Source organism: Limulus polyphemus, unplaced genomic scaffold, assembly GCF_000517525.1.
Source record: "Limulus polyphemus unplaced genomic scaffold, Limulus_polyphemus-2.1.2 Scaffold1811, whole genome shotgun sequence".
In the NCBI taxonomy this organism is placed as follows: domain Eukaryota; kingdom Metazoa; phylum Arthropoda; class Merostomata; order Xiphosura; family Limulidae; genus Limulus; species Limulus polyphemus.
Genome location: NW_013667421.1, coordinates 11,113 through 21,948, shown reverse-complemented (window position 1 = coordinate 21,948; position 10,836 = coordinate 11,113). Strand labels below are relative to the sequence as shown.

Here is a 10,836-nt window from a genome sequence, read left to right as displayed (position 1 = left end):
AGCCTTTTGTCGTTTCACACATGATTCCTTACTTTGTTAGTGTGAAAAATGATAATGCCCGTAGTCACTTGGTGTCAACGTTGCTGGTGTGAACTAGTTAGCCTGTTGTCGTTTCACACACGATTCCTTACTTTGTTAGTGTGAAAAATGATAATGCCCGTAGTCACTTGGTGTCAACGTTGCTGGTGTGAACTAGTTAGCCTGTTGTCGTTTCACACACGATTCCTTACTTTGTTAGTGTGAAAAATGATAATACCCATTGTCACTTGGTGTCAACGTTGCTGGTGTGAACTAGTTAGCCTGTTGTCGTTTCACACACGATTCCTTACTTTGTTAGTGTGAAAAATGATAATGCCCGTAGTCACTTGGTGTCAACGTTGCTGGTGTGAACTAGTTAGCATTTTGTCGTTTCACACACGATTCCTTATTTTGTTAGTGGTGAAAAATGACAATACCCTTAGTCACTTGGTGTCAACGTTGCTGGTGTGAACTAGTTAGCATTTTGTCGTTTCACACACGATTCCTTATTTTGTTAGTGGTGAAAAATGATAATACCCGTAGTCACTTGATGTCAACGTTTTACTAGTGTGGACTGGATAGCTTGTTGAGCCCTACTTGTATACAGATGTTAATGCCTTAGATTTGAGATGGTTTTATATCTTAAATAAGTACTGGTTTTCGTTTAATAAATAAAAGGTTTTGCTTATCAGAAACGATGTTTACGTGCTACATGTAATGTTTAAGTTGTTGCAGTTTTTGTTCTTAGTATTGTATTACATATCAGCGTACTCATCTTCGAAGGAGTAAGATTTACTTCGTGTTATGTCTTTTAAACTTCCACAGATCAACGTAATTTATGATAACTTGTTTGTTCTTACAATTATATTTAACTAAACTTATCAGTAACACACTAATACGTGTTGTTTTGTGTGGTATGCATTATGAACCCTGCGCGACAAACAAGTTTTGGCGAACTGCGGAATTGATGCCAGTTTTAAATTTTGAGTTGCGTGCAACGTAATATTTCTGAATATTTCGTTAAATTATTAATCAGTAAGATTGTTGATTGGTCAGGAGGGGTGTGGGTCAGTTTGATCAGATACGCGCCGAGTCTCTTTATAATTACATTTGTGCAGTTATAAAATAAGCTTAGAATAGGCCTGAAATAACCATACAACAAGCTACATACTAAAAAGTAATACTTGTTGTTCAGTGCTCGGGTTTATTATGAGTGATACGGGTAGCAACAATACGGGTAGCAACATAAATACTGAATCTCAGTACTTGATTGAAAATTTCTGAGGATTATATCGGCCTTAGAAATTTTTGGACAACGTTTCGAAACGCTAGTTACCCTTGACTCCCTACCCACTTTTAAAGAAAGCTAGTCACCTATGTATGAGGCCCAGTTTTGTTTTTTGGCCTGCCTTTGTGAAGCACGTATAGCTCGATGTTTAGCTTTGTGCTTAACAGCAAAGCGATGAGGGACCCCCCCCCAAAAAAAACAACAACAACAACAACAAAAACATGATTATTATGGTGTGAACGCCTTTTCCAAGCTGGCGAAGCATGATTACAATTAATTATGCTTGTTATAAGATATTAACATTAGGCCTATAATATTTTTAACACTACATTATTTATCTTGTGTACTGAGGATTTCCAAGAATTAGAAGAGTGTTTAATAACAGTAATTCAACAACACTGTGTTCGCATTGTCCACTACCAACGACGCGTGTGATAATACTATCTCAACCACTCCAGATTCGCTATATCGTTGGCAATGGATATGTCGATTATAGAGTGGTTGAAATACTTTTATTATACACTCTTCTAATTCTTGGAACTGCCTAAGGGCAAAGTTAAAGAATATAGGGTTTAAAAATAAAGAGTTGTATATAAATTGAGTGCCAAATGTGGTATCGTTTGGAACTAACTCAGTGACTTATTTTCCTTCACCATTCCAAACCATAATCAAAATACATACTCCATGTGTTATCAACGAAGTTTTCGCTCTTTTTCAGCGAACATGTGAAACCTGTTCGCCAACAGTGTACTAATCAAAGCAATCTTAAGCCTAATAAGTCATAAAAATTTGTCCTCCCGCTTCCCATATTCATTATCATTCAATTAACTTATAAGGATTATATCTTGTAAACATTAAAAAAATCATCTTTACATATCTATATGGTTTTCTATACATTAACAAATACCGTTGAGAAGTTCTATTATGTGTATTTTCTTTTGTTAAGCTGGCAAAGTATTAAAAAACTGGTATGATCAGAAAATGTAAACGACCGGATTTAATGCAAAACCTGGTCTTGTGTAAAAAGGAACGTACTTAAAATTATTACCAGATATTTTTATAGCATTCTGTACAGCTGTAATAATTTATTTTGTAGACATTATTTAAAAAATAGAATAATTCTACATGAATACATGACTACATCACCTATAATATGAAATTATTATTATAATATATTTTGGATGAGTAAAAGCCGTTACAACTCATGAAGAGTTCAAAGTGAGTGGGCATTTATTTATTAAGGGCCTTGATGTTGGAGAAAATTAGCAGAAATACAAAGGTATATATCATTACAGCAGTGGTTCCTAACCTTTTCACCACCAAGGACCTCCTTTTATTTTATTTTTTCCCCACAGACCCCATGTTTTTGAAAGATTAAGTCTACCCAACAAACTGTTTTTATTAACTAATAATTAACCTGTTTTTTCATTTTTCACTGTCAAATAAAAGACATGTATAACTGAGTGTGCAATTAAAAGAACAGCAGTATTAAAAAACTTACTTGTTTAATGAACTGGTTAATGTTGCTTTATTGATACTATGTTCCACATGTTTTTCCCACCAGAACGCATCGAGGAGCTTAGCTGAATTATTAACGGCTTTTCTCACATACGTAGAGAGCCAGAAAAATTGTGACAGTTAAAGAACATTCTCAGATTTTTACGTTGTTATTATTCTGTATCTTTCCGTGCATTATTTAATTAAAGAACATAGCTTGCGGACCCCAGGTTGGGAACCACTGCATTAGAGCGTGGTGTCCTGTCATTGGTCGAGTTTCATGTTAAACCATGTTCCTAGAAACTATGGATGAGAAATTTGTAGGAAGACGAGACAAAAAAGAAACAATAAGTTAGTTTTTGATTGTGCCTGAAGAAGAAAAAATGGGACGGAGTTGAAATTTGCAAAATAAATCCTTAAGTTGCATTTACCAACAAAGTTTACACTTTCAATTTACACTATTATTCAGTCATGCAAACAAGCTATGGGATTATTACTGAAGCTAAAGTTTAAAGGCTTAATGATGGATGATCAGAGAATAAGAAATCCCCAGATGAACTTTGGAATTGTGACGAAAGTTGAAGTTTAAATGTTTATTTATAGAGATCTAGAAAGGAAGATATCTTCACACAAGATACGGGATTTCACGTGAATTAAAACCGAAGAAAGACTTATCTGAAGTTTTCTAAATAGAGAAAATCCTATGACCTGACCTTTGCCTATGACCCAAACAAATGAAAGAAGGTCTTAGCCTAGCAAATATAAACAAGGGCCATATCGTTGTTTCTACCTCTTGATTGGTCCAACAAGATGCACTTTTGACAGTTCTAAATATTACCCCCCCCCCCAAAAAAAAACATTCTCTATCACACTTAGTGCTCTATGGTTACTACTAGTTAAAAATTCAAAATATTCAGTTGATACCTCGAAACTTAAAATACACTCAAAACCAATGTCTTCTGTCATTTTAGGAAACTTTAGACACGTGACACAGTTCTTCACCACTCATAAGTTCTGTTACTAATAATATTTACTAATTTAACTCATTTATTAATAGCTCAGTAGCATAGCACATTACAGTGCTGTCGATCGGTGATTTTGCATACTTGTGATGTGGCATGCGTGGTAATGTGGTATGCTGTTTAGGATCGGCGATTAGGTATTCCCAATCGACAGCACTCACACATGCCACATCACAAGTATGCAAAATCAATACCTAATCGCCGATCCTAAATAAATATCTATCAATTCAAGTGCTTGATTTTCAATAGTTGTTGCTATTGTAGTTATATTGCTTAGTGGTTAGCGGATTGGAAGGTACAAAATTTGAGTTGTGACTCCGCTTAACAAACTCCGAATTTTCAGCCATGGGTGCGTTATAAAAGTTACAATCAAACCAATTACTTGGTTCAAGAAGCCGGAAAACATCTTTGTGGTGGCGGATGCAGCTGACCGGCTGCCCTTTCTCTGTTAATAGTTCAAAGGTAGGAGAGACGACTATACTTGATCCCTAAGGGGTCTCTGATCTGGACGTATAGCCCATCTACACATAAGGTGCTGTTCAGATTGAAAATACCAACCATTCTATTATACACAAATTCTCACTGCTGTATTTAATCACTCACACTTTTATTTCATTGATTAAACTTCCCACAAGCACAAGAAGTATTAAGAAAAACAGAGTTTTGCTTAAATTCGTATTCCTAGGTGGATCAGCGGTAACTTTACACACCATGCTAAAATCCGGGGTTCGATTCCCCGCGGTAGATTGAGCCTAAATATCCCATTGTATAGCGCTTTGCGCTAAAATCAACAACAACGGCTTTATTTAGTTTTTCGTTGACAATCCTCTAAGTTATTTGAAGTCATTTGATAATCCATAATTTCACCTTTTCCATGTTCCTTAAAGTTTCAAGTTTAGAATTTCTTTTATTGGTAACCTAAATTAGGGTTTTCTCTATTGGCGATTTATTTATTTATATTAGCGAACTAATACACTTTAACATTAGTATTGTTCTCCGATTTCGAACTAGTTTTCGTTTAGAAACGGATAAAATACAGTGGGAATTTATATAAGAAACCACCAAAGAAAAGGGTCACAAAATGTTTCAACCAATGGCAACAACCCTTCTTTCGCACTTTCTTAGAAAACAGATCTCCTGACTGAAAGCACTATGACACTATTTTTTGACACGGCGGTTGGAAGACGACACTGCAACTGAACTGAAAAATATTTCTTGTTAAAGACAACTATACATTGTTTGTTTGTTTGTTTTGAATTTCGCGCAAATCTACACGAGCGCTATCTTCGCTAGCCGTCCCTAATTTAAGCAGTGTAAGACTAGAGGGAAGGCAGTTAGTCATCACCACCCACCGCCAACTCTTGGGCTACTCTTTTACTAACAAATAGTGGGATTGACCGTCACATTTTAACGCCCCCACGGCTGAAACGGAGAGCATGTTTGGTGGGACGGAGATTCGAACCCGCGGATTGCGAATCGAGCGCCCTAACCACCTGGCCATGCCGGGCAAATGTATTATAATTAGCACCCTAAAAACCATATAAAGGTTAATTCTGACGCATTTAGTGTGTTAATATTCGTATTTTATGCATAAACATCATTTTATCTTCATTGATCATGTTACTTGCCGTTAATTGTCATGGGATATGCGTAGACAGTAGATAAGTTTTTGCATAAACAGATTGTAAGGGCTCTGGAAAGGGCTTCATCTCATCTTCCTAAAACCAGGCCATTTTACTACAGCGTAAAGGCCCTTAACAAGTTACATTAATAAAACTGTCTCCATTTCAGTAGTCATAGAAGAAACACCCAGAGAATGTTACATCATTGGTATATTTGTGTAGGAAAGATTTTAAAGATGTCAAAACGAAAACGAAAAGTTTGATTATTTCGGTCAAACCTGATAGTTCAAAAACAGAGGTGGGTAGAATATCACCAGAAGAGTTAAAAAAACCTGTTTAAAGCAGAATATGGATGGAATTCTATGAAAGTTGTCCGAAAAGTTCGTGACCCGATCTAAAAAATTGGAATGTATAATTATTTTCCTGATAAGTATTAAGTTTGAACCACTTTCTGAGTAAACAACAGGATAACATATAACGTTGCGGGTGTTTGAAGGAAAGAAGTGAGTAGTGTTAAACATCATGGAGAAGATCGAACTTTGTGTCGGGATCAAATATTTTTTAAGAAAGAAAAACCCGCTGCAAGAAATACACCAGGACATGGATGCAACATTAGGAGAGAGTGCTTCGGCATAAAAAGTATTGTGGTGTGTTTAACGCGGTCGACAATTGTGTGAAGATCAGCCCCAAACATCGACCACACCAGATATTGTAGATAAAGTTCATGATTTGGTTATATCTGACAGAAAAATTACCATTAGAAAGTTAGCACAGGAAGTGGGAATCGGTAAAGGTACTGTAGCAAGAATTTTGAGTGACAGGTTAGACACGAGTTAGGTTAGTTCCAGATGAGTTCAAAAATGTTGCCACCTGACCAGAAACGAATCCAAGTTGTTGAAAGCCAGCATCTACTCTAAAGGTTTCAGTATAACCCTAACGATTTTATCAACAAACTCGTAACTACGAAGACAAAAAAAAATGCAACGCTTGCAATGAAAACACCCATGTTCAGCCACCCGAAAGAAGTTCAAGTCACACCCTTTTGCTGAGAAGGTCATGACATTATCTTTTGGGTATGATAAGGGCGTTTTACTAGTTGATTATTTAGAAAGAAGTCAGACTGTTACAAGATATTACTATGTATCCATAATCAACAACTTGCGTCAAGAAATCAAAGAAAGGAGAAGAGGATTGATAAAAAAAAGTGTGCTGTTCCATCAGAATAATATGCCCCAGCCCACAAATCGCGTGTTGTTTTGAATGCTCTCCATGATGCTGCCTTCGAATTACTTAGTCACCCCCTTACTCACCGGATTTAGCTCCAGGTAGCGTTTTTCTCTTCCTAACTTTAAAATCTTTCTGAATAGTCGAAGGTTCCAGAGTGATGATGACCTCGTACATACCATCCAGTCATCGATTGAGGAACAAGAAAGAGTGTTATTTCAATAAAACATATAGACCTAAGAGCACTACTGGCGCAAATCTATAAACTCAGAAGGAAATTATGTTGCAAAATCAATCATAGTTGAACCAGTATCTATTTTGTTTATAGGCCGGGCCACGAACGTTTCGGACACCCCTCGTATAATATAAATAATTTAAATTTTTAGAGATAGTAAGAAGTTTGGAAAAAATGTCGATTTAAAAATATTGTAATATTGAATGTTTCATTGGCAATAATTAATAATACGACAAATGTAAGGGTTTTGAGAGTATGGCGCTGTTTTTTATCCATGAATCGTTGTAAAAACGATTTGTAATTTAATGTACCACATATCTGAGCAATATATAAAGAACATCTGCTGTACACTCATCCACTGATCGTGAGATTCGCTATTTGGTTAAGAGTACCTGCTTCAGACGGTGGGTGCTGCCAACTGTTTGCCTTCTCTCTGATTCATGGTTCAAAATTATGCCAGAACCATGGGAGGAGGGACGGGTCTCGGACCTGGCCGATTCAGCAATTTGAGCATAAGGTGTGGTTAATCTGGGTGAATAAAGTCATTCTGTCACCAGAGGGTCATGTCCCAAAACAGTGTACTTAACCTTCTCATTTGATGGTTCTTTAAATATCAATTTAGATAAATTTTGGTCCTCCTAACATATGTATTTGTGATTTCAGAGTGCCACTAGAAGTCGCGATAAATACTGAAAGTTAGGTTACACTTCAACTTTATTATCACTCCAGACATTTGTACAGTCACATCTAAAAAAAATAAACGGAAACTAAAGTTATCTGGTTGGTGGTATCTTTGATTCCTTAGAGAATAACAAGAACATCTTATTAGCATTTGACATAATATTTACTGAAACGCACATTGAATAATTCCGAAAATGTATAAGCTTTTATACACAAAGTGTTTTTTTTTTTTTTACTTTTTAAAATTTTAGTTGCTGGACAACTCATGAGAATCAGGGTTATTTTTGGATCATTCGCGGACCAATCACCTTGTCCATTGTGGTAAGTTCCCTGATTCTTTTATGTTATTCACCATTGCTCCGGTTTTACATTATTTCTCATTTTAATTGCACATTTATTTTTGTTTTTCTATAACTAGTCACTTTTCGTTTGTTTTCTGTTAATAAACAAACGTTGTATCATTATTTAGCTATTCAGTTTTAAATGTAATAAATTTGTATCATTATTCTGTCATATAATTGTACGTGTATTCGGTTTACTCAAATTTTCCGTTAGAAATGTATTGATTTCCTGTTATTATTCAGTTGTAAGTGCGCTGGTTTTGTTTTTATTTACTCATAGGGACACTGGTTCTGTGTTAGTATTCATTTGCACATAGCTGTACTGTTTTTGTGTTACTACTTTATTCATTTGAAAATATCATGGCGTTTGTTAGTTTTCAGTTTTAGGTGCACTTTTTGTGTTATTATTTAGTTCTTTTGTTGTAAATGTCCTAGCTTTGTTATTCTTCAGTTGTAGGTGCACTTGTTTTGTGTTATTATTTAGTTATTTTGTTGTAAGTGTTCTAACTTTTATTTGTCTTCAGTTGTAGGTGCACTTGTTTTGTGTTATTATTTAGTTATATTGTTGTAAGTGCTCTAACTTTTGTTTTATGTTATTATTTAGTAGTTTTGTTGTAAGTGTCCTAGCTTTTGTTATTCTTCAGTTGCAGGTGCACTTGTTTTGTGTTATTATTTAGTTATTTTGTTGTAAGTGTTCTAACTTTTATTTGTCTTCAGTTGTAGGTGCACCTGTTTTATGTTATTATTTAGTAGTTTTGTTGTAAGTGTCCTAGCTTTTGTTAGTATTCAGTTGTAGGTGCATTTGATTTGTGTTATTATTTAGTTATTCAGTTGTAAATGCTCTAAATTTTGTTAGTATTCTGTTGTAAGTTCGCTGATTTTATGCCATTATTTTCTTGTTCTGTTATAAATGCCCTAGCTTTTGTTATTCTTCAGTTGCAGGTGCACTTGTTTTGTGTTATTATTTAGTTATTTTGTTGTAAGTGTTATAACTTTTATTAGTATACAGTTCTAGATGTGCTTGTTTTGTGTTAATATTCAGTTTTAAAGATGCACTTACTTTCTTGTTTTCCTGTTAAAAATATATAAATATAAATTTCCAGGGTGTGTATATTTCCTCTATACATAAAAAAACTTGGAAAACAACTGAGACAAGTTTGGAATTTTTTCACTCGAAAGAAAGACGCCTCACTCCCTACTGTTTCAGGATAAGTTTGAGGGTTTATAACTCTAAAAATATGATTTCGATCCCTGCAGTGGGCACAGTACAGATAGCCTATTGTACAGCTTTGTGCTTTACAAAAACAAACCAAAAACTAAAATAGTAGGTGTCATAAAGTATCATCTGTTTTTAGCGTGATATTTTTTGCTACACACTATTAACTTCGACGCTCTGGTTATGATAGTGCTTTCCCAGAAGATAGCCGAGAGCATGAAATCAACATTAAAGAAATTGAGAAGACTGTGAATGTATGAAGCCTAAATTACATTCACCACATCCAGCAGATTGTCATATTTTGAGATAGCCTTACATAAACGATCTAACGTTAATAGAAATTTCTGATAACTCCTTTTTTTTCTTTTTATAGTTATATTTAGCTAGTGTTGAAATAAATGATCCGCCGGATATCTATGTAAGGTTTCACGCGAGTACGAAAATAAGGATTTTAGCCTTGTAGCTATAGTTACATAGGTGTTGACATATTATATACATGTGTGTGTAGGCGAAAAGGCTGATTTTCAGGTCTGTTTTTTATTGCATATTTTATTATAACATCTCATACACACATTCTTACAGTAAGATTAACGTGAAGAAATCAAATAATGTTTACCAATAGATCAGGAATTAAGCTCCACCATATTTTCTCAAAATATAAAAGTTAACAAAAATCAACCATTCATTTAATATTTTTTTCTATGGCTCTTGTTTTGATAAATGATGTGTTATTATAGGTTCAAACTTTTCAATTAACTTAATGTATAGCTAAAATTTCATTAGTAGGGTATGGGTCGTTCCTGATGAAAATTGTTCTCAAATTTGAACTATAAACTTCCTTCCTTAAGTGTGTTTTTCTAGGTGCTGTCAAGGTTTACTTCTCTAGACCATTTCAAACAAGAAGGAAAATCCACGTTGGCGCCAAAAAGTCCGTAAGGTCGTTTAAAAGCTTTAGAAACAATTTGTATGAGGGGTATATATATATACGTTTCAAGTTACTCAAACTTGAATAGCAAAACAAAATTATTTACTAAACTACTACAGTTTACACCACCGAAACATAAAGCCTTAGTGGTGCGTATTTCAAGTAGCAGCGACACTGTAAAATATTAGATGGTGTGTTTCAGAGTGAAGCGATTTATATAGATATGAAAAACTCTATGAAAAGTTGACTCCACATGCGTGTGACGCTATGGTAGAGTTTTGTCCTTTTAACTGCTTGTTGGACGCGCATCATTAGCGTTTTCTCGCTTCTACAAAGCTCTTTGATTTGAAATGACTGTTAGCGTTTCTTCAGTAGTTATTGTTCAGATTTCTGTTTGTAAATGGTTTGAAAATATGTTGTACTTACTTTTGTATCGCCAATGGCGCTTTTTTACAAATTGTTTTGAAAAAACCAACAATTTTCTTTCAAGTAGCAGCTAAGTTGTCGTTCGAGAAACATATTTCAAGTTAAGCTGTGGAGTTGTTTGTTTGTTTTAGAGCAAAGCCAGATTGGGCTATCTGCTTTGTCCACCGCGGGGAACCCAAATATTTTTGATGGTGGGTTTTTAAAGCAAAGCTATTCAATGGACCATATGCGCTGTGTTCACTGCGGGGAATCAGTTCCTGAATCTTAGCATTGTCAGTTCAAACATTGATCTTGACCCTCCTAAAATTAGTCACTTCAAAGTTGGGTTATAGTCCAAATGT

At 34.9% G+C, this 10,836-nt stretch overlaps 1 protein-coding gene across 1 annotated transcript in view; it reads left to right on the top strand.

Annotated features, from left to right (window-relative positions):
• Nucleotides 1–10,836, top strand: part of LOC106465012 (parathyroid hormone/parathyroid hormone-related peptide receptor-like) — a gene marked incomplete at its 3' end in the record, with an annotated part of 131,831 nt that overhangs the window by 115,681 nt on the left and 5,314 nt on the right. Inside the window, 1 exon segment of the mRNA XM_022392836.1 lies at nt 7,839–7,908. Coding sequence (XP_022248544.1) covers nt 7,839–7,908 — 70 coding nt within the window.